The sequence below is a fragment of the Sminthopsis crassicaudata genome, chromosome X (genome assembly GCF_048593235.1).
Source record: "Sminthopsis crassicaudata isolate SCR6 chromosome X, ASM4859323v1, whole genome shotgun sequence".
NCBI lineage: Eukaryota > Metazoa > Chordata > Mammalia > Dasyuromorphia > Dasyuridae > Sminthopsis > Sminthopsis crassicaudata.
Window position 1 is genome coordinate 2,807,437 of NC_133623.1, and position 24,675 is coordinate 2,832,111.

General features: G+C 48.4%; 1 protein-coding gene across 1 annotated transcript in view; it reads left to right on the forward strand.

Annotated features, from left to right (window-relative positions):
* EDA (ectodysplasin A) overlaps positions 1–24,675 on the forward strand; it is a 173,428-nt gene that overhangs the window by 127,590 nt on the left and 21,163 nt on the right. Inside the window, exon 3 of the mRNA XM_074277650.1 lies at positions 3,714–3,819. Coding sequence (XP_074133751.1) covers positions 3,714–3,819 — 106 coding nt within the window. The remainder of the gene's footprint in view (positions 1–3,713; positions 3,820–24,675) is intronic.

Genomic DNA, 24,675 nt, shown 5'->3' on the forward strand with positions numbered 1-24,675 from the left:
GGATCCCACAGAACAGAGAGACCCACCTTGAGTTACTTGGAGCCTTTTCTAAATAGCGTCCAAAGCAAGTGGACATGTTCGTACAGAGGCTACAAGGAAACAGATGCTTTCTTGGATCCGCCTCCTTAGCACCCGCTGGGTCCCTCTTCATGGTTGGCCCTGGAAATGAGGCTTCTCGCTCATCAGCTCTGCCATAGGAGGGCCCTTGGATCTCAGGCCTGCTGTGGTTCTAAATAACGATGAACAAAGGGAGCCAGTCTTCTTCCAAGTGCACCCATCTAAGAAGCAGGCACGTGGCTAGGCACAGAGGCTTGGTGTTAACTCCAGCTTTTATTAACCGTAGGGTTCCCTTTCTCTGAACAAAAATCTTTCTCGGAGCCTCAGTTTCTTTGTTTGTAATATACTCAAAATCTTCTAAGTCTATGTCTTTTGTACTCCAAGTGAGAATCCTGCCTCTTTGACCCCAGGGCCCTGGTCCCCAGAGGCGGTCCCCTTGCTGGAGGACCTGGCAGGGTTCCTGCCTGAGCTTTGGCAGCTGTCCCATGGTCCCTTTCAGACAAAGACCACTGACTGAGGCATTGGGTGGCTCTGACAGCAGAGGCCTGACACTAAAATACTCAAGTGCATTTCAAGCCTAGAGCTAAGCAGCCTTCATGGCCTCGTCACCCTCGTTCCACAGGACCTTTATCATAAAAGTCAACTCCAGGCCCACCCGAGAGAAGCCTAGCATGCTTGCCCCCTGCATCTGAGGATCAAGAAGCATCCTCTGCTGAACCCAGACTTGGTGGCTAAGTAGGCAGGGCCCAGCACTGAGCGCCCCCCTCGTGGAGGCCAAAGTGACTGGCAGCAAGACCAGTTCTGTACTGTTGGCAGCTGGGCAGATTCATCCACGTCACCATACCCTGTGTGGTCAGCAAGGAAGGCCACAAGGAGGCCCCGCTGGCCAGAGGAGCTGGTGGAGCCACCACTCCGGGAACCTTGTCCTTGGGCACATCTCCGATAAGGAGCCAGCAGACGCCTGGGCCAGGGTCCTTGGGTAGGCCCGGGCCTCACGATGGTCCTGCAGGGTGAGGTTCTGAGCTGAGGCCAGACAGCCCTATGTGTTGGACAGCGCCAAGTCAGGTGCCATGAAACCGAGGTGAGGAAACTGAGGCTGCATTCCAGAAAGAAGGAGGGGGCCACAGCCACGAGGCAGGGAAGTAGCTTGCTCAAGGCTCTCTGTATCGCTGCCCGGTCCCACTCCTGCCTGCAATTGCTGAGCCCAGTCCATCACCTGGCCACAATGCTGTGTGGTGGCAGACCAGGGATGTGACAGACAGATGACGGTCAAAGTCAAGAAATGCCCTGGACTGGGCGTTGCAGAGGAAGCTTCAGCCTGCCGGGGGTGAAGGACACCCCTTCAGGCTGGGGAGATGAGCTCCCATCGGCGCTGCTCTGTCAGCTTGAGGCCTCCTGGGTTCTTGGAGTGTCTCGGCATCTGGGAAGCTCGGGGCCTCTCCTTTCTGGCGAAAGTGCAACAACAGGCCGTGTCTGCCCTGCCATTTTGCCCTCGGAAACAACGGCACAGGCAGTGAACGGACTGTGAAGAATCTGATTGTTCCCCCCAAGCTGGATCCTCGGCATTGGCCGGCGTTTCGGCTGCCTCCTTCCTTCCCAGCCTGGGAATTAGGCCTCCCGCTTGGTTCCCAGCCTCTAACCCGCCCCTGGAGGCCAGTTGGATGCAGGGCGGCGGGCAGGGGGCAGCTGGTCCTCTCAGCACTGATGGCTTTCCCTCCTGCTGGCTCTGATGGGAGAGGCAGCTGTGAGCCCTGCACAGAGGGGGCCACTTCCTGCAGGAGGTCAAGCTGGCCTTTTGCTCCTTCCCCCTGCTTTTGGAGGGAATCCAGAAGGCCTACCCAAAGTACCCTCCCACATGAGCGGTCCTGGCCTCAGACAGTATAGAGGATGAATGATCCCAATGAGCCCCTTGTGTTTGGAGGGGGGAGCTGTGCTCTCAGGGGAGCATATTCCTTAACCTGAGGGCCGACCCCCAATCTGTCCTCTTCCTCCCGTCCCCCCCACCCTGACCCCCACGGACCTAACAGGTGGGTAGAAATCCAACCTCCAACCTCTGGCCTATCCCACCTTGGGACACCGCAGGACTCTTGCCCTCTGGGAAGTTTGGCCTGTCTGCTATTATATAAGATTCTCGACTGGGAGTGTGGAGGCCCAAGTCCTCCTGAGCCAGTCCCTTCCCCTCTCTGGCCCCTGGAGCTCTGTGCCAACAGTCCTGTTTATAATCCCAGAGTAGGAGTGTCTGCCGTGTAGTGTTTATGTAACAAACCGTTCATTGCCTGCTTCTGGGTGATGTTGGGGCCATCTGTTCACCCACTCCAAGCCTCAGTTTCCTCCCCTGGAACACGTGGCTAATAATCCACCCACTGTGACAGTGGTACGGCCCTAAGACAGCAGCTTGGGCCAGCCCGGATGTCTGGCCTCCATTTCTGGCTCTCCTGGCACCTCAGCTGGATCTGTCCCGTTTCATGGGACTGCATTTGGCATCCACAGTCGCTCCTTCCTCGGGCTGAAGAGCCCTCCCTGGTCCAGAGACCAAGGGCTCCCCAAGGGTCAGAAGCTCGCTTGGGGAACTTGTTGGCTGTTCCCCAGCTTCCTCATATCCCTTCCCCCCTTTGGAGCCATTGGCTGTTCCGAACTGACCTGAGAATGCAAATGGCCCATCCCAGTCAGCTGGCAGTGAAGAGAGTGGAGCTCTGGGGAGCACAGGGGCACCCAGGAGTCACGCGTGGTTTGGGGTACCACCAGGAGGAAGCTATGAATGGGCATCGACTGTGGTCCAGCCCAGCCTTCAGGGAGCCAGGGAGATGAGACGTGCACACACAAACATGAGCTCACACAGGAAACTTTGCTCTTGGCCCAAGTCACAAGGCAAAGGATACGTGCTCAAGGCCCAGAGGAGGGGCCCAGAGAAGGGGGCATGTGGGAGGCTTGAAGAGGGGACACACGGGAGGCCAGGGGAGGCAATAGGGAGGCATCAGGCTGCTCCGAGGGAGATGAAAAGGGCTCAGGGGGTGAAGAGCAGGCCCCCTGAAGGCAGAGGCTTTGTTCAGTGTTTGGGTTAAAAGGGATCTTTAAATATCCAGAGGAGTTTGGACTCCAAGTGCAGCCCACCCCAAACTGATCAGATGAATCCCGGCCGTGGGGCCATGTGCCAGGCTCTGCGGATGCCAAGGCAGAAGCAGCGTCTATCGCCCAGGAGTCTACCGGGACTCACTAGTAACCTGTTCACTGAGGAGCCCCCAGAGGTTTTGAGCCATGATGCTGGGCCGGCCTTGAGGGAGGCACAGGTGTTTTCCAGGGAGCAGGGAACAGGGGAGGGAAGCATTGCAGTGAGGCGAGGCCATACTGCCGACAGAGTCCGGCGAGTAATCATGGAGGCATGAGGAGGGCTTCCATTGGCGGTGAAGACCAGGAGACAGCAGGCTTAGAAAATGGCAGGGAGGCTCACCAGGTGGCCGAGGTCAGGGATGCGTCTTCTGGCTCCGCCGTTTCCGGCCTTGATGCTGAGGGGAAATCTGAGTTGAGTTTGCTCACCGTCTCTTTCTGTCTAGCGTGGGGCGGGGGGGGGGGGGGGGGATGCTGTGTTCCTCACCCCATGACCGCGTCTGGCCCGGCATCATTGCAAGCTCATTCTTGTGTCCTCTGTCCCTTTGCAGTTGGCCCTGCTGAATTTCTTCTTTCCTGAAGAAAAGCTCCCCAATGCAGAAGAAAGCAGACATGCTCAGCGTAGCAAGAGGAGCAAAAGCAGTGAAGGAGCAGACGGTAAGAGTCCCCGCCCCCCCCCCCCAGGATGCCCTGGCAGGATTGGTGCTATCCGCTTGGTGTGGCCCAAGTTCCCTTCTCAGGATCTCATGCTCAGCCTCCTGGGCCAAGGACGGCCTTCTCCCTAGCAACAAGGGGCCAGGGGCCCATCCGTGGCCACTACTTGTTTGGGCCCTCACCCAAGGCCACTTGGGACACAGGAGAGCAAACTTTCCATCATGACTCACTTGAGCTGAGGTCTATAAATGAGTGGGCTACAGGAACTTCATCACACAATTAATCATATCTCTTGTCCAATAATTACTCATTGATCCCAGACTGCTCCGTGGTACCTGGAGGCGGTCACGGGTTGGCCAGCGTGGGCGGGCAGTTTGGCCCCGTTGCGTCCTTGGTGCTGGCAAATTAAGTGGCCAGTGGGCTGTGTCTGTCTCCCAAGGACACGTTTGGAGTCCTGTGCCAACAGGATGACGTGCCTGAATCCTTGATGGCACTGAGGGGGAGGGGAAGCCTCCCAACCTTAGCTCTTAGTTCCGGCTACTTTGGTCATCATCCCTTGGCGCCAGGTGGCCCCCGAGGGGGGTGCCCCTTGGCATAAGAGGCCCACCCAGAGTTTGCACCAAAGCCCTCGGGTTTCCAGGGGTTGTCTCAGAGGGACGTCAGCCATTCATGTGCTCCCGGAACCCTTCAATGCAGCAGGACTGTCTTAAGTGAAAAACCGAGCCTCTTTTCAGCTGCCATTTGAAATGAGGGAGCCAAAGAGCCTGAGGTGAAGGGAAACCTTCTTGGAGGCACCAGCTGCACCGGAGAGGCACAGAATTGAGCCAGGCTCCAGAGGTGCTTAGAACAAAGGCCCTGCGGAACCATAGTCAGATTGATGGGGGAGGATTGGCTGGAGAACAGCCAATGGGAGGAGTGTCCAGTCCGCAAATGATGAGTGCCCTGAATGGAGGAAGGCCCAAGATTTGGTTTGCGGTCTCACCTATGCCCCTAGCTGGCTCTTTGACCTGAAGAATATATCACATCATTTCTCTCAGTCCCTCAGTTTCCTCATCTGTCAAAAGGGTGGGTTGGAATCTAGGCCTTTAAAAATCCCTTTGGATGATGGCATTCCGTGATGTAAGTGTCAGTAGAGCTGTTTTCTAAACCCCACCCCCATCTGATGAAGGTTCATAATCCATGATCCAGCCTTTGTGTCGGCTGAGTATTTTCCATCCAGCCTATCGCTTGATCCCAGAGTGTAGCTCATGAGTCGAGATAGATGTTGGGGGTGAGCAGAGCTTGCTGGGAAGGCCACAGTTTATAGAGTGAGATCCAACTAAGGTAGGTGAAGGTAAAACTGCTCCCAGAGAGAAGAAGCCATCTCATTGGTGAGTCCTTTGAGATGGCTCCCCAATCCCGAGCTGTGAATCTTAATTGCCCATAGGGAAAAATAATCCCTTTGCACTTTTTTTTCCCCCTGCTGAGGCATTTGGGGTTAAGTGACTTGCCCAGGGTCACACAGCTGAGGTCAGATTTGAACTCGGGTCCTCCTGACTTCAGGGCTGGTATTCTGGCCACTGCGCCACCTAGCTGCCCCAATTCCTTTACTCTTAACAGATAGGAACATGAAAGACTCCAGGAAAAACCCCAATCTACCATCCCCAGGTTCAAAGTAGAGAGAGCTGCAGGAGGCAGGGAGTAGAGCCCTCTGCCCCGGTTCTTGGCTCTCCCATTGCTCTTGACCATCCCCTTCATTGGGCCTAACTTCCACCCTTGTTTCTTCGCCTCTTGGGGTACCCGCGGGTCTCCTGGAAGCAGCTGGCACGTTTCTCAAAGTGGCTTGAACATGTTCACCTCAAGAGAGACATCTGGTGACATCTGTTTTAGAATCTCTGATCGTTAAAGCAGCATCAGTTCTCTAGTTCTTTGACCATAAATTCCTCCCTTCTCCAAAGATCTGATAGGTAAACTATCCCTTGCTCTCCCAATTTGCTCATAATATCACCCTTTATGCCTAAATCATTTTTTTAACCCCATTTTGATCTTATTTTGGTATGGAGTGTGAGCTGGAGGTCTATGCTGAGTTACTGACACATTATTTTCTAGTGTTCTCAGCAATTTTTCTCCAATAGTGAGTTCTTGTTCCAGAAGCTGGAGTCTTTGAATTTATCAAACAGTAGATTACTATTATCATCGATTATCGTATCCTATTTATCTAACCTATTCTACTCATCCACCACTCGATTTCTTTCTTATCCAGTACCAGATGCTTTTGATGACTGCTGCTTTATAATAGGGTTTTAGGTTTGATACTGCTAGGTCACTGTCCTTTGCATTTTTTCATTAATTCTCATAATATTCTTGACCTTTTCTTTTGCCAGATGAATTTTGTTATTATTTTTGCTACTTCTATAAAATGATTTTTGGGCAATTTGATAGGAATGGGACTGAAGAAGTAGATTAATTTCGGTAGAATTACCATTTTTATTATATTAGCTCAGCTTTCTCTATCTCTTGCTTCTGGGGCTTTGTTAGTAACACAGAGAGGCTGATGTTTTGTGTGGGTTTATTTTATATCCTCCAGCCTGCTAAACCTGTTAACTGTTTCAAGTAGATTTTTGATTGATTCTCTAAACTGAAACAGGACAAGGGGAAATAAGCATAGTACAATCCTGCAGATATGTGTAAGGATGTACTCGTGTATATCCATGTATGGTTATAGATCAAAAGTGGCCAGCAGAGAACAAAAGAAAAGCTACAAGGAAACAAAGAAAAGATGGACAGCTCTGAACACAATGTGTAGTACTTATTCTGTAGGCTTTCTTGAGATGGAAATCTATTGCTTTATATTTTGAATCCTCTCTTATGTTTGGCTGTGCACCTACCAGTGTTTTTTTTTTTCTTTTCCTATTTTCTATTTCAGTTTAAAACAAATAAATTGGTAAAAAGAGAAAAACTTAAGAACTCTGATCAATGCAGTGATCTCCCATGATTCCAAAGGCCTGAAGATTTAGTATGCTACCCACCTCCTGACAGGTGACAGATTAGACCGGCAGTGACACGAGCACTTTGGATCATGTCCGACGTAAGAGTGCATTTTGCTGGACTCTGGATTTTGTTGCAGTATTGTTTTTAGTTTTCCCAGGTGGGCAAAAGAGGTTAGGTTTAGGTATTAAAAAAAAATTAATTGGAAAATAATGGGAATAATAATCTGCCCTGCTTCTCTCCGAAGGTAGCTGTTAGGATCAAATGAGTGGATGTCCATGAAAAGATTTTGCAAACTGGCTATAATAGTGACTCACATGTGCGTGCTGCTGTGCCGACATGGTCTGTGGTCAAGTGCCCTGCCAGGGGGTACGAGTGGGTTGCTCTGATGCTGCCGATCATTTAACTTTCCTGCCCTAGGAAGCATCAGGGAAGCTGTCCGTTTCCTCTTCAGCACTGCTATTAAGGTTTGCCACCAACAGGTAGCTAAGTGGGCCTTTGCTTATGATCCAGTCAACCCGCCGTTGCTCATGCTTGAGATGGAGAGAATAGCCTTTTTCTGCCTCCTCCATCTAAAAGGGTGCCTGAATGAATTGGTGAACAAATCAAAAGCTTTGAATAAGTTTTTTCCTGCATGTGAAACATCGTATTTCATCTCAGAGGTGCATACGTAAAAACAAAATAGCTCCTGCCCTCCGGGAGCCCACATTGCAATGAAAGTGGTGGTATGTAGAGGGGAGTGAGTGCCAAGAGGAGTTTGGGTCTGGGAAGTCACGGGGATGGCGGGCGGAACAATGAGAGGGCCTGGTGGCCCCTGCTTCCCAAATGGTGCTTGTGGAAACCACAAGGATGCAATGTCCAGCTGGGCCCATTGACTCCACTCTTCCTAGCCATGACGTGAGAGCAGCTGAAGAGCACAATCAAAAGAACTTCTCTCTGGCTTGAGAGCAGTTCTGGATAGAATGAGTTGGAAAGATGATACTGAGGGCTTTTATTTTCTCTACTTTGCTCACCCTTGCCTACCTTTTCGAATTCTTGTCCCTTGACTATCAAAGAAAGGCACTCGTGTCCTTTTTTGCTCTGCCCTACCAACATCGGAGCCGTCATCAGTTCCCCTGGAAGCTAGTCACCCTCCTGGAGTCTCTGCCACAGCCCAAGACTGTTCAGGCCTCAAGTGTGGGCCAGGGCCGAGGCCTTCTCGTTTAACCATAGGAGGAGGGAGGACAGACACTGAGCTCTACATCAGCACCTGCTGATGCTGAGCCAACCTACCTTTCTAGGCTTATCTCCTATTTCTCCCCTCCAAATGAGCTATGTCCCAGGCAAACTGGACCATTCTCCTCCCCATTAACAGGTCCTGTACTTTCCCCTCACTTGTTATCTCTTTTCCCATTTCTCCAGATGTCTGAAGTGTTCTCCTTACCCATCCTTATTTGGGGAATCCCTTCCTGATGTATAAAGCTCTACTCTAGCAGGTCTTCTCCACCACGTCCTCCTGGGAAGTTTTCTAACTCCAATTATCATGCAGTGTGGGGTATTATGGGGCTCTCTATTTACATCATCTCCTCTTACTAGACTGGAATCTCCCGGAGTTTGGGGACTGTCTTGAAGGTAGTGTCTCTTCTAGCACCTAGGACAGCTCTTTAGGCACCTGGTTGTGGTGTTCTACCTAGACTAGCTTTCCTCCTCTAATCATTGTATTTGGCCCATGGTCCTTTTCGATCCTCTGGGCACTGGGTGGCAGAATCTGTTGATGGCAAGGGTAATGTGTAGAGCAGAGAAGGGAATGAACATTTATAGAGCACCTACTATTTGCCAGACACTTTGTGGTGCACTTTTTTTTTTTTAACAAATATGATCTCATTTGATCCTCACAACAACCCTGCAAAGTATATGCTATTATTTTCCCCATTTACAGATGAGAAAACTGAGGCAGATAAAGGCTAAGTAATTTGCCCACAAGTCGTATAAAAGGTATGTTCCTGCTGTAGTGTGACTAGCCCATTGTAGTGTAAGGGTGCCAGATTCTAAAGGTACTTAGTAAACTGGCTTGTGGGAGTGGGAAGAAAGACTACTCCACGACAATTAAGCCAAGAAGACTGTTTTACGTGGGGTGACTAGTAAACAGAGTTGGCAATGGCACCAACCGGAAGATCAACAGTAGAGTGCCAGTTGTACAAATGGCAACTTGAAAGCCTGTGGTATTCCAAGGGGGCTGCCTCTTGCCTGGATTCCAGACACCATTCCTTTGCCAACATCGGCTGCTTTGCTTCGTGCTGGTGTTGAAGTGGCCTTGAGAAAGCTTGAAAGTGAACATTTGACTGGAGTGAGGCAGGAATAGACTCCATCTGGCTGCCTGCCCACCACGTCCACCACACAGCTTCTGTTTTAGCCATTGCCCCAGTCACCTATTCTCACCGCGCGGCCCTGACCCCGTGACACATCCTCATCACTTGCCTCGTCCCCCTAGCTCCGCCGGGCCTTTCTAACAGTCGCTTGGTTGGGAACCACCATTACTTCCATTTCCTCATTACAGCTCAAACTGGGCTTTCTCATGCGGCCGCCCAACATATTGCTTGTAGCACTCTCTACTTGGAGGCCCTCCCTGTGATCTGCCTCAATCTCATTCTGCCTGCTCCTTCAATAACCTTCATGGGAGCTGCTTGCACCCCCCGTCCTCTCCCAACTTACTTTAGTTCAGGATTTTCCTCCTCCCTTGTTCTGGTGTCATCATCCTGGGGCCATCCGTATTCACGTTGACCTTTCCTAACATGAACCGCGGGGCTCTTTGACTTCCTTGTCCATTTGACTCCCATCAGCCAGAGATCAATAAGGCCATACCTCATAGGCCGTTTCTTGGAATTGCACCTTTGCTAAGAACCACAACTTTGAAATGCCCTTCACCAGCAGCGGTCTCCTCGCTCTCCAACCAGCCCTAGACTACTGCGACAAGCACCTTACTGGCGTCCCTCCCTTCCTCATCTGATGTGAGTCTCATGACAGATTACTCCACTCCAGGCGCTTCCCAGTCTAGACAAAGTGGTCTTTATGCCATTCCTTGAATACAGCAGCCTAGGTCTCATCTCCGTGCCTAGAGGGTGCTAGGGAGAGGGTGCTACCTACACCCTTTCCTTGTGCCTAGAATGTGCTCCTGTCTCACTTGCCTTTGAAATGCCCAGATTCTGCCAAGTTCAGACAAAACGCATTTTCTCTATGATCCCCAGCTATCGCTGCCTACCCACCCACAAATTTCGTATTTGTCCGCGTGTGGAAGTTTTGTTTTGTTTCCTCAGGGTATGTGGACCCTGCTCCCCCTGGTTCTCTTTGCTTATTGTCTCCTCCTCCCATTCCCATCCCCTTCACCCGCACAGTCCCCAAGATCCAGTCCTTGGCCCTCTGAGCATCTCTCTCAGTAGCTCATTCATTCCCATGACTTTGGTCACCCTGCCGTGCCGATGACCTCACGTTCGTGCCTCGGACTCACATCTCCTTCTGCCGACAGGCCAGACACCTGCCTCTCCCCCCAGCATGTCTAAACCCAAACTCATTATCTCGTTCTCCAGAAACCAATTCCTCATTCTGCCGTTTCTTTCTCTGGCTACGGCCCTGCCATTCATCCTGTCTCCTCTGCGTCTAACCTTGGCGTTATCTCTCCTCTGCCCTCTCCTTCGTTCGTTGCTCCCGTCCAATCAGGTACCACATCTTCTCTCCTCCATAGCTGCAGTATTTTTCATTCACTATCTAGTAGCCACTGACTAATAGCTTAGCTTGGGCCTGATGTGAATATGCTAGCCAGCATCCTTCTTCTTGTCAAGGCTTCCACCCCCGCAGAAGAGAATCTGCAATCAAATCCGTCCTCTCCGCCAAGAGCATCACCACCATATTTCTAACTGTCAACCAGGACACGCGAGTCAACTACCTAATGAACCTCAATTCGAATTCGTTCCTTGCTTCCCTTTGCCATTCTTACATCAGCCCTCACGGCATACCCCACGCTAGCCATTTTCACCTTGGCCCTTGCGGCATACCCCACACGCTCTTACATCAGCCTTCACGGTGTACCCCACACTAGCCCCACTTCCCTTTACGACCTGTTTCCTGTTTGGAGCACCCTTCCTTGGTGCAGATCCTTCTAGGCACTTGAACTCCTGCAGGTGTCTACGTTCAGTCTCCCTTCCTCTTCCTAGTCACCCTTCCCATCAGTCACCCAGGAGGTAGCTAAAGCTCTGATTCTTCTGCCAGGCTTTCAAGGGCCTCCATAACCTGTGTCTCCTCTCCCTTCCCAACATGAGCCCAGATGATTTACCTCCACAAACTGAACACTCCAGGCAGAATGAGCTACTTTCAGCCCCCAAACACACTTGCTTCTGTGCCTTTGGATATGGATTAAGCACCTACTCAGTGCCAGATCCGATGCTCTCTCAAGGCTCTCGGGTCCCCTGTGCCTAGATTGCCTTCCCTCTTTCTCTTTGCCATCTTTTAAACCCCAGCTCACGTGTGGCATTTTCTCCTAGGCAGCATCTCCGACCTCCCCCACTTTCCCCAACCAAAAACCCAACACAACTCAAATTGGAGGAAAAGTAAGAAAAAGGTCTTTGGTGATTGGAGGACAAATCAAACAGTTCACTTAAAAGGCAGATTACAAAGGATAGAGAAGTGAGTGGGACGGGAAGTAATGGAGGTGTTATATGGAGAGGGCCCTTTCTAGCTGTGTGGCTTAGGAAGGGGGCAGAAGGGGGTAGCTAGATGACACACTGGATGGAACATCAGCCCTCAAATCAGGAGGAGGACCTGAGTTCTGATGTGACTTCAGAGGCTGAACACTTCCTAGCTGTGTGACCCTGGGCAAGTCACTTAACCCCAATTGCCTCAGCAAAAAGAAAACAAATAAAGAAAGAAAGAAAAATTTAAAAGAAAAGGAAATACTCAGATATTCAGCAGGGGCACACAGAGGCAAGCCAAACAGACACAATATGCCAAATTTTAAATTTTTCTCTAGCCCACGACCTAATTATTTACATAGCTCATGGGTGAGATGCAGCCCTGTTCCCCTAGCTCAGATGGAATGGAAGAAGGAAGGGGAAACTAAAATACAAAGGCTGAGACGGTCGCTTGACCCCAATTGCCTTGCCAAAAAGACCCCCCAGAACGATGACGATGACAACAAAGGCCTTGGAGATTCTCTTTTGTCCAGGGTTGGAGAACGGCAGGCTACCTGAGAGTGGCAAGCTCACGGCATGCTCAGTAGTCTCTCAGAAGGTCCTGCTCCCCTTTCAATGCAGTCACTTGAGAGCTTTTGTATTTTTTAAGTTTTGGACTCCACGTCTCGTTCAGAAATGGAGGTCGGGCGGAAAACGGGGCCCACTTTCCAGCCAACTCTGCTGGAGTTACATGCATGCCAGAGTCTACAGAAGGCGATTTTTATGCTCTACAAAATTGAGACCTAGTAAATCCCATCAAGAAGCTAGATGATGAGTGACTTTTAGATTGGTGGGCTGGAAATTGGTGAACTAAATGGGTGGGAAAAAGTGTGCTGGAGTGGGAGGAACATTGGGCTTGGCCAGTTACTAGCTCCGAGCCTTCTGCCCTCGTCTGTCCGGGCTGATCTTCTGATCCCAAACCCCAAATACCAGCAGGATGTGGGTCCTTAGGATCCTTCCCGCTGGATGGTAGAGCTCGGCATTTATGCTACTGGAGGGAGAGTTCTTTCCAAGTCCTGAATCATCGTTTCTGCTCATCTCAGTGGGGTGGGACTGAAAAACAGCAGGATGGTTTGTGTTAAGAACTAACGAAGTTAAACAAAAGCGTAACTTGACACTTCCAGTTATTCAATTTAAATATGTGGTATTGACCAAGTAAACGACCAGGAGCCATGGTTTTTTCAAATGAATTCCGTGATGGATCCCATCGGCCTTGCCTTTGGAAGGGAGTGGGGTGGCCAGCCCGAAGGGAAACTGAGCCAGAAAGAGAGTATCCCTGCAACCTTAGTTCCATCCACTTTCCTCCTCTGTACAGTGAGAAGATTGGATTCATTGACCTCTATGATCCGCTCTAGCTCTGGATCTATGATCCTATGACCTAACGCTTCAGGGATTTCACCAGATGGAGCACAGAGGGCCAAGTGGGAGTGACTTCCTTGTCTCATCTCCAGGACTAGACATCACAGTGAAAGGGTGTGGGCCTCCTGGCTGTGGGCCTAGAATGTGTCGAGGGCCAGCAGTGGTCAGGAGGGAGGTCTGGCTTCTATCTCCCCAACCAAATGAGTGTGGGAACATTGTTCAGTGACAGTTGTGCTGTGGCCCAGTACGTTTGCCGTACTCTCTGCTGGAGTTGTGATCTCATAGCGGGGGAAGGGGAGAGTCACTTCTCTGGGTTCAGGTCGGACCCTGCCCATCTTCTCCCTGGCAGCTCTTGGCCACATCTTTCCAGAGAGAAATTGCCTCCCCATTGGAGCGGTGTTTGAAAGGGACAAAGACTATCAATTTTGCAGAGATGACAAGATTTGGTGATGGATTGGGGGACGAGTGAGAGTGAGGAGCTGAGGGTGGCACTTGTGAGCTTGGGTATGTGAGAGAATGGTCATGCCCTTGGCAGTAATAAGGAAATTGGGAGGAAGGGAAGAAGTTGGGGCAGGGTGGCAAAATACCTAGTTTAGTTTTAATTTTGGACATGTTGAGTTGAAAATATCTACAAGACATCCAGTTTGAGATATGCAAAAACCAGCTGGAGATGGGAAATTAAAGGCCAGCAGAGAGATCCCCACTCCAGCCTGTTTCCCACATTCCTGCCAAAATCATCTTCCAAAGGCCCAGGTTTGATTGTCACACCTTCCTTCAAAAACTGGCAGTACCCAATAAATGGTCTACAGCAAAGAATTCCAAAAATCAAATGACAGATGTTGAGGAAAAACTAAAAAAAAAAATCAAGAAAAACAAGAAGATTGTGGAAAAAAAAAGTTAATCAACTAGAAAAATAGATACAGAGTCTTAAACACAAAAATAACTCTTTGAAAATTAGAACTGGGTAAGGGGAAGCCAGTGAAGCTATGAAAGACAAAGAAATAAACAAATAGATTATAAAGAATGAAAAAATAGAACAGAATGTGAAACATCTTATAAGAAAAATGACAGATTTGGAGAATAAAGAAGAGAAAATACAAAAATAATGGAACTGCCTAAAAAAAGGTATTACCAAAAACTGGAGCTTGACACAATAAAGCAAGAAGCAGAGAAGCAAGAAACTTGTCCTGGAGTGATAGAACATGAGGGGAAAGTAGAAATAGAAAAAAAAATCTACCCATCACCACTTCAACAACATCCTTTGTGGAAAACTCAAAGAAACATTATTGTCAAATTTCAAAACTCCCAGATCAAAGAGAACATTTTGCAAGAAACAAGGGGAAAAAACCAATTTGAATACAATTTGAGCTATAATTAGAATTGTACAGGACTTATCAGCTTCCACAATAAAAGACTGCAGGTCTTGGAATCATATCTCCTGACAATGAAAATAACTAGGCCTGTGATCAAAAATATCACATCCAGCAAAATTACCTATAATTTTGAATGATAAAAACAATGAACATTCAATGAACTTGCAGATTTCCAGGACTTTTTATCAACCGAACCCAAACTTAATAGAAAATTTAACATAGAACAGCCGATATCAAAGATCAATTTCAAGGAATTCAACGTGGTTAAATTGTCTATGTTTTTCCCCCCCATGGGAAATTTATTGCATATATTTAAGATTGATATCAACAATATGGCAGCTCAAAAGAAAGATTAGGGCAGAGTTAAGGTAAAAATAGTAACTATGTCATACAAATGAAGTGCAGAGGAAGAACAGGCACAGATGCATTAGAGGAGGGAGGGAAGATCATTAGTTCTAAAAATCTACTCACATTGGGAATGGTTTAAATAAGCAACACTGCATAAATACTATGAAGGGTACAGCACCCTCCAAAATCTATAAAGAAATAAAGGAGGAGGGATGGGTGGACAAGGAAGCAAAGGATAAGGAAAGAAGACAAGAGAGGGAGTCATGGTTAAATAATAGCAAGGCAACTTAGGAGCAAAACTAAAGCAAACAGTCAGCAGGGACAGGAAAGATATATGTGTGTGTGTGTGTGTGTGTGTGTGTGTGTGTGTGTGTGTTTATATCTACATATGTATATATAACTATATACTTTCTTAACTATATAGCCTGCTTGGAGGTGGGGAGGATGAAAGGAGGAAAAAAGAATAAAGTAAAAAAAGTGCACAGCAGAGAAAAACAATTTACAAGGAAGTAAAGAAAAGATGGACACTCATGGATATAATTTCTTCTATATTAAGTATATATATATATATATATATATATATATATATATATACTTTGTTGAATAGGTATTTATTGTTATATATTTTGAATCCTTCCTGATATTCTGCTGGGCATATGACAGTGTTCCATTTTGTTTTGTATTTCTTTTCTGTTTTTCTTTTTTCTTATTCTATTTCTTTAAATAAAATAAATTGGGGAAGCGGAGGCAATAGCTTTAAATGCCAGTGAGAACAAGACTTTTAGACTGCAAGGGGAATACTGGAATACAGAAAGTGTGGTGTTCCAAGCAAGAGTCTTCAGTCTCTTTATCTTTGTGAGCTGTTTATCCAGGTTGTAGCTGTCCCTCCAGGTTTTGTCACCAGCTTGCTTCTCTTTTCACTCTATTATCAGCTCACTTGGTCAACTTATCAGTTCATAGGGCTTCAGTTCTTGTATCTATGCAGATAATTTCTGGATCTATATATCCAGCCTTGGACTCCCCACCAAGCCATATAGTCACGTGTCTCCACCTGCTTCTCGGACATCTCAAACTAGATATCCCATCGGCATCTCAAGTTTGATGTGCTCCAAAGAGATCTCATTATCTTTCTCCAAACCTTTCCTCATTCTCAATCTCCCTGTTACTTCAGAGAACACCACTATCCTCTCAGGCTCTCAGGCTCCCAACCTAGAGTTATCCTGGGTTCTTTACTCTCTCACCTCCCATAGCCAAGCTTTTGCCAAGATTTGTCCGTTTCACCTCTGCAGCATCTTGTCCGTTTCACCTCTGCAGCACCTCTTGTCTGTTTCACCTCTGCAGCATCTTGTCCTTTTCACCTCTGCAGCACCTCTTGTCCGTTTCACCTCTGCAGCACCTCTTGTCTGTTTCACCTCTGCAGCATCTTGTCCTTTTCACCTCTGCAGCACCTCTTGTCCGTTTCACCTCTGCAGCATCTTGTCCGTTTCACCTCTGCAGCATCTCTCAGCTACTCCCCTTTCTGTCCTCTGACCCTGCCCTTACCCTGATGTAGGGTCTCATCACCTTAAACCTGTACTATTGCAACAGCTGTCAGGGCTCTGCCTGCCTTGGGTCTCTCCCTACTCCAGTTCAGCCTGCATTCTGACACTAAAGTGATTTTGCTAAAGTATAGGTTTGACAGTGTCACTCCCTTGATCAAAGAGTTTAGTGAGACCCTATTACCTTCAGGATCAAATATGAAATCCTCTCTTTTTCATTGAAAGCCCTTTACAACCTAGCCCCTTTTTACCTTTCTACCTGTACCAGCCTACTTCTTGTTCCTTACATACAATATTCCATCTCACGTCTCAGTGCCTTTGTACTGACTAGGCCTCATGCCTAGATTGTTCTGCCCCCTCACCTCCACCTCTTAGAATCTTTGGATTCCTTCAAGACTCCTTCCAAAAAAGACTTTTCCCAGTCCTCCTTTCCTTCTATCTCCTCTGTCATCTCACCTTCCATATCTACTTATTTAACACTGTCTTCTCCATAAGACTGTAAGCTTCCTGAGGGCCAGGACTGAATTTTTGCCTTTCTTAGTATTGCAAGCTTAGCTATAGGTCCTGGAACATGCTAAATGCTTAATAAATAGCTGTTGACTCTCCTACAGAGCTTGAGGGAAGGGGAACAGGGGCTGAACAAGAGCCCACAATCTCTTTGCCTCCTTGCTTCCCCTTTGCTTTGGTGACTCGAGCAACTGCCATTCTGGTCTTTGGCTAAACAGCCTAGTAAGTGAAACATGCCAATTTGTGCCTTTTACAAGAATGGTGGGGAAGGAGAGAGAAGACAGGGGGAGAAGCCACTCTTTGAAAAGTCACAGTCAGAGCATCAAAGCCTATGAGTAACTCTACAACATTTACCCATCTCCTAAACTCCCTTTACAGTCTCAAATAAAAATGGGGCCATATGCAGCCAGACCAAAATTTGCTTAGTAGGTAACAGATTTATTGGACTTGCTCATTTTAAAAAAATTAAGGTTATAAACAACATATGTCAAAAATCCCATAAAACCACTCTGGAAACTATCTTTCCTGGAAAGCTGAAACCCCTGCTGAGGTTTAGGATTTGCTTTTGAGAACAGGAAAATGGCACCTTACTCTGCTGCACCATGAGTTATTCAACAAAAAGAAGGCAGGGGAAGGGGATAAGAGGGAGAGGAAGAAAGGAAGGAAGGAAGGAAGGAAGGAAGGAAGGAAGGAAGGAAGGAAGGAAGGAAGGAAGGAAGGAAGGAAGGAAGGAAGGAAGGGAGGAGGGGAGGAAGGAAGGAAGGAAGGGAGGAGGGGAGGGAGGGAGGGAGGGAGGGAGGGAGGGAAGGAAAGAAAGAAGGAAGGAAAGAAGGAAGGAAAGAAGGAAAGGGAGGAAGGGAGGGAGGAAGGAAGGGAGGGAGGGAAGGAAGGAAGGAAGGAAGGAAGGAAGGAAGGAAGGAAGGAAGGAAGGAAGGAAGGAAGGAAGGAAGGAAGGAAGGAAGGAAGGAAGGAAGGAAAGGAAAGGGAAGGGAAGGGAAGGGAGGAAGGGAGGGAGGGAGGGAGGGAGAGGGAGGGAGGGAGGAAAAAAGAGGGACAAAGAAAGGAAGGAAAAAAGAGAGGGGAGAGAAAGAAAGGGAGGAAGAGAGGAAGGAAGGTCAAAAGGGACACAGAGGAAAGAGGAAGGGAGATGAAGAGAGAGGGACAAAGAAGAAAGAAGGAAAAAAGAGAAGGAGAAGGAAGAAGGGGAGAGAAAGGAAAGGAGGGAAATAAGGGGACAGAGAGGAAGGAAGGAAAAAAGAAAATGGAGAGAGAGGAAGGACCACAAGAAGAACAGAGAGGAAGAAAAAGGGGGGAAAGGAGGAAAAGAATGGAAGGAAATAAGGGAAAAAGAAGAAACAAAGGGAAAGGGAGAGAAAGGCAAGAATGGAGGGAGGAAAACAGAACAGAACAGTAATCCTTGGAAACAGCATGTTCTGAATGGGCCTGTGTCTACTAGCTACCCCAGAAGTTCAGCTGTCTGGTTCCCTCCCAGGTTGTAATCTGTCCAACCCCCTGAGAGAGCTATCAAGCCCCTATTTACAAATACAGGTGCTGTTGCTATGAGTGACCATGGCCTGCACATGAGTTCTGCCTCCAGAACTCATGCTTTTCAGGCAGTGAGAAGGTACTCAAGAGACTGAAGTCACAGGATCTGAGGAGGGCCATTGCAAAGCCCAGGACCACAGACATCCTATAATTTAATGCTCGGATTTCACAGAAAGACAGTTGCTCTTCGGAGATGACTCCCCATAGCATTCCAAGGGAGGCTTTCTCACAGAAATCTTCCTGTTCATTGAGTAACTTAGAAAAAGGATCCAGGAGGGAATCTGAGAGGCTGCTGGAGCGGAGAAAAGCCCTGGAGGTTGACTTCTGACCCAAACCCATTATTTCATCCCTCTGTGCCTCAGTCTCACCATCTGTAAAGCAATTACTGGATGAGATAAGCCTACAGCTGTGACATTATCTGACCTAACATTTCTTCTCTCTCGCATCCATGTTTGAACCGCCTCCGCCCCAACTCTGACAGACCCTGTTCTAAGGCCCCTGTCTCTCTGGGTCCTGGCATTCTCTGTTCTAAAGGCCTTCCCCCACCCCAGCTCTGATGTTCTCTGATCCAAGACCCTTTTCCAATTCGAACATTTTGTGGTCTCTGTTCTAAGAACCCTTCCAGCTATAGCTTCTGTGATAAATTATCTTTATCTTCTCATTCATCCATCATGTGACTGTTGTTGGGCTCTGTATAATCCCTTCGAAGCCCCTTCGAAGTGTTGAATCACTTACATCTGTATGCCTTAAGCAGTTCCTTAGGATTTATCTACTAAATCCCAGATGGGTCAGGCTCTGCATTTGTGGAGGGAGTTGCCATAAAGGAGTCCTTCCCGGACTGGCATCCTCCATGCCCTGGCTCATGGGGAAAGGGCTTCCAAAGTCAGGAATGCAGTTCCGGGGCTAGAATGAGGTGGAAGCAGGGGGCTTTCTGGGCACAAATGCTATCCCAGAGGAGACCGGGCTGCCTTGGGAGGTGCTAGATGTCCCTTCCTTGGAGGCCTCCAAGTGGCCAGATGCCCACCCGTGTGGAAACTTTCTTCAGGTCCAGCTCAGATGGGGCTGAGGTCCCTTCCACATTTGTTGTGTAGCTTCGGAGCATCGCAGAGTTTCTGACCCCGGGAAGAGCAATCCGACTTCTCTCCTGCTGGCCCAACCCCTGCGGTCCCTGTGTGGATGCTCTTGCCTGTGGAATCGTGCTCAGGGCCTGGAGGGGTGCAGGAAGAACCTTAGCAGCAGATGTTGCTCTCTCACACACACATAAAGATGACCTCATTCCTTGGATTGTCGAGGTGATGGGCTGGGCGGAGCAGACTTGGGTCAAAAATAGCTTTTGGATAATTAGGTCTGTAGCTAAAATCCTGATCAAACGGGCAAGTTGGGTGCTGCCTATGCTAACCTTGTGAGGCTGTCGGTCCAGGGAGCCTAGCAGCAGAGCATCCCATGGCCATCCGGCATCTCCAAGGTCCTCAGTCTGGAAAGAGGGAATTTCCCTCCAGCTGTTTGTTCCAGATCTCATGACAGACTCTGGTCTATAAAGAGGAAACCTGGGATTTCCTAGTTTCTAAATCTAGGCTGCTCTTGAGCAGACTCCACTGAGTCAGCCTCGAATCCTGGAGGAAATCAGATGACTCCAGGGTTTGGGAGAAATAAACATTGGCACCTAGCAATCTCAAAAGCCACAGTCCCAGTGTTGCCCAGGGTGGCAGGCAACTGAGAACATTTTGAACCAATTTTTGGTGCCTGATGCAAGTAGAACAAACTAAAGCAGCCCCTTCAGAACGCCAAAGGTCACTATGGGGCTGGAAGCAGGAGGGAGGCGGGGCACAAGGTGCTGAAGAACAGGGCTAGGAAGAAGCTCGCCATTGGAGGCTGAAGTCCCTTTCCAGGGGGTGTTTGCAATGCTGTTGTCACCTCACACACATAAATAATGACCCTAGCATGGCCATAACACCCAGTGTCCCTGGGCCTTTCTACTGCAGTCCAGCCCATTTGGTCTTTGGGACTGAACCAAGACTTCCAAGGGACCGTGGATCCCTTTAGTTTGGACCCAAGACTCTGGGAGCACATGAAGAGCCTCCCATCTCTAGGAAATCTCTCTTGCCTTTGAACTCCCCCCCCCAAGGAAATCCTTGATGACAGAATGGGCAGACACCTTCGGTGAGCACAGATCTCTGTTTTATAGCTCATTTTCCATCAATATTCAGTAAATCATTGAGCAGGGTGACCTTCAGGATCCCATCTGTCATGAAGAAATGAATGAAAGAGCGTTCTTAAAAGGCTGACTTTGTGCCAAGCACTGGCAATACAGAGAGCAAAGCAAGGTCGTGTCTGCTCTTCTGGAGCTCCTCGGCGAATAGGGGGAGACCCAAGTCTAGCTAGCTAGAATCATTTTAGTGTGTGCTTGGAGAAGAGATTTTCAAATTGTATTTTGTTCTTCCATAGCCAAAACTGATTTGTGATTAAATACTCGACAGAGCAGGACCTCAGATTTCAACTGTGACTATGAGTTCATAAGTGTTGGTAGCTCTAAGCCTGCCTGTTCCTAGCTCTTGCTTTCATCAAGGATACCTTCAGCGTGTACTTAGACCATTATGAGATAGAAATGTGACCATAGGGATTGGTCGTTATGACTGCTCAGTTAGTATTGGGGGGGGGGGTTGGTCACGGTACTGCCTATGATGAAGTCTTTGGGAATATTTATTGATGCTAAGTTCTGAGCGAAGATTTCTTCCCATGACTCCTAGGGTCAGTTACTTTGGCTAATGACCAGCTCTTCATCGGAACTAGTCAAGATTCACCTCCCATAGCAAAGCTTTTCTATCTGGCATTAGATGAAGGTGTTAATGGTTGAGAATGGTTTAATCCCTTTCTCTACATGATTTTTTTCCACCCAGTCCTGTTGAGCCCTGGACCATTTCCAAAGTACGTATCTGAGTGACAGGAGTTTATATTGAGTCAAGTGATTGTTAACCCAAGTATGAGAGGTTCCAGAGGCAATTCTCTGACACTGATTCCTTCCTCCCCCAAACTCTTCCCTAAGAGATTCGGGGTTGCCGGCTGGGGTGAGAGAAACTTGTGGGCCATCAGTTAACGATCAGATCTCATACTAGAATAAGTTGCCTTAGTAAGTAGGGATTTTTCCATCAATGGAGGTATTCATGCAGAAGTTGGATAACTGCTCTTGGAGGCTGTTGCTCCAGAGGAGTGCTGCATCAGGAGAGTGAGTCCAAGTGCGCTGAGGGCAGAAGCCAGGGTCTGAGGGACTGGGAAGGTAGGCCATGGGGTGCACTGCTCTCAGCCAGTGACAAAAAGACTTCTGCCTTAGACCTCTCTGTTCTGGTTTTCGGGAATAGATGAGAGCATGGTAAAATCTGCTTTGCAAAGGCAATCAGAAACTAGGCAACAACAAAAGAGCCTCGTGACGTGATCTGTAATTGCCAAAAACTGCAAGCAACTTTAATACCTAATAGGGAGTGAGTAATAAATCATGGTGCTCTTGTACAAGGGCATGGATGCCAGGCGAATGGGAGGCAATCTCTACCAGAACAGGTCCACACCTTCTGTGTGTGTGTGTGTGTGTGTGTGTGTGTGTGTGTGTGTGTGTGTGTGTGTGTTGTGTATCGTCTTAGAGAGTTGCCCAGAACACTGAGATGTGAGATAATCTGCCCAGAATCCCATTCTCAGGATGTACCTGAGACGTGACTTGATTCCAGGGCTTCCTGACTTACACATTCATGGAACAGATATTAGAATGCAATGAAAACTGACAGGCAGTCTGAATTTACCTTGAGGCAATAATGCCGGATCTAAAACCAAAAAAGCAATAACAGAAGCAGCAGAATGGAGGAAACCTGGGAGAGCAGATGACCAGGAAAGACTCGTGAGCTGCAGACTTAAAAGGCTGGGAATGAGAAGCTACTTCTCTGTACCCGGAGCTTGATTTTCGCTTTTTCTTTGTGTGCCCGTGCACTGATCACAATGCTGGCTCGGTACATCCATCAGATGCCTGTAATCAGTGCTTGTTGATGGATTGACTAATTAGGACATTTAGGGGGTTGAAATTAGTTAAGGTAATTTAAATGCAAATTACTGAGCAAGTTTAATTGGGGTATATTGACATTCTATATAAGGGTTTGAAAAAATAATTTTTAAGTCAATCAGGAGAACTACATGGAAAAAATGAGGCACAGGGATCCAACAAAGGCAGAGGCCGGCCAGCCTGGGAACATAGGTTCCCCAGAATGGAAGTCCATTTCCCCCACTTCGGGGACTCTGGGCCCAGCTGTTTTCTGCACAGCTGTCCCAGAATGACAAGAGTTGGAATCTCAAGAGTTCTCAGCGAGATGGAATTTTGAGCCAGTTCTCATAAGCTGAAACTAACTGGGGATAAACATACAATTCAACACGTAGCTTTAAAAAAAAAAAAAAAAAAAAAAGTCAACTGCTGAGCTCTGAGATGGGGTAAACGTGACTGGATGGCAGTTCGTCTGGAAAGTCTCAAGAGGTGCCACAGGGGAATAGAGTGCCAGGTTGGGGGTCAGGAAGACCTAAGTTCAAATCCAGTCTAAAACACTCACCAGTTACATGATTCACGGGTAGGTCCCTGAGCCCTGTTTGCCTCCATTTCTTTTTTTTTTTTTTCCCCCTGAGGCTGGGGTTAAGTGACTTGCCCAGGGTCACACAGCTAGGAAGTGTTATGTGTCTCAGAGCAGATGTGAACTCGGGTCCTCTTGAATTCAAGGCTGGTGCTCCATCCACTGCGCCACCTAGCTGCCCCCTGCCTCCATTTCTTACCTGTAAAAGAAGCTAGAGAAGGAAATGGCAAAGTGGTCCAGTGTCTTGGTCAAGAGAACCCCAAATGGGGTCCCAAATAGTCAGACACAACTGGAAACAACAACAACAAAGCGCTTCACCTCCGTAAACCCATTGGGACATGCCAGCAGTCCTGAGAGGCAGGTGCTGCAGTTAGTGGTGAAGTGATTTGCCCAGAGTCACTGAGCTAGTGTGTGAGCTGGATTTGAACTCCAGGGTGAGCACTCCATTCACCGTGGTGCCACTTAGCTGCCACATGGTTTCCCATTCAGATAGGTGTTAGACTGGGGACCGTCTAAGGTTCCTTCCATCTCAGAGACTGTGAGATTCTCGTTGGACCTGGAACGTGACATGAGCGACGAGATGAGGGTGACTATCTGCATCAGGGAGGCCTAAAGATATAACGTGTAGGGATTGAGTGGGCCGGGCTGGCTGAGGTGCTACTACACCCGTAAAATGGGGCTTGGCTCCAAGTGGAGTTTCCTTAGCACACACTCAGCCTTTCTGGATAAATCTAGAAGCGGAAAACGTGCCTCGTGGACTAGCCAGGGCTGTGCAAGTAGTGCAGCAGCTGAGCCCCGAGTCTTTCACAAATTAGACCGGGCCTCCGGCACTGGGAATCAGCCTTCGCTTTGACGTCTCTGGAGGGCCACCGAAACCCCCATGATTTCCCACATCACAAGTATTCTTGTGAGTGTGTAAAAGGCTCATCCCACTCAGGTCTTGTCTGGCAGAGCTGTGGGTATTGTCCTAGGGCCACAGACAGGGCCATCTCATGTGCTTTTCCTTCCCTTGTTCCTCTTGGAATCGATGGAATTCCATCCTGCCTAGATCCCTAGGCTCCTCACCTCTTTCTTTGGTTAGAACTCACATGGTGCTGAGTTAGAGCAGCCTTGGAGACTGAATGGAAACTGAGGGCTCACTGTGGGGCCTTTGGAAAATGAAAATTCAGTCCATTCTAGTACTGCCAGCATCTGCCAGCCAGCCCCCTCCATCCCTAGCCCTTCCTTCCCTCCCTCCCTGCGCTCCAGGCTGCCTCTCCCTGACTAGCTGGAAGGAAGTCGATGAGGTGGTGAGACCCTTGTCTGAGCCTGTGGCTCCGGGACGCTAATAGGGAAGAGAAGCACCACAGCTCCACTGAACTGACTGTTCAGCCCTTGGAAGAACTTGCCAGAGCTGGGACAGACTGTAGAGGTCCCAGAGAGGCAGCTGAGTGTGCTGAAGGCTTCCAGATGACGGCGCGTGGCCCTGGTCACCCAACCGTGGAGACGATGTCCTTGATGGAAGTCCCCACCAAGGAGGTCAAAGGCAAAAGAAAGACCCAATGAAAATCCAGAGATTCCCAGCAGTGCCGTTTGTGGCAACAAAAGCAAGGGGAGACAATAAAGGCATCATGAAGAAACCAAACATTTGAGAAGTCCAGAGACACTTGTGAAGACTTGCCTTATCTAATGCAGCCTGAAGTGAACAGAAGGGGAGAGGAAGGGAACGAGCCTTTGCGTGCCTATGTGTGTGTGTGTGTGTGTGTGTGTGTGTGTGTGTGTGTGTGTGTGTGTGTGTCCTACTATATGCTCCACACTGTGCTAAATGCTTTACAAATCTGACCTCACTTGATCATCAAACAACCCTTCGCAAGTAGATGCTGTTATTTTACAGATGAGGAAACTGAGGCAAATCAAAGTTAAGCAACTTACCCAAGGCCATACA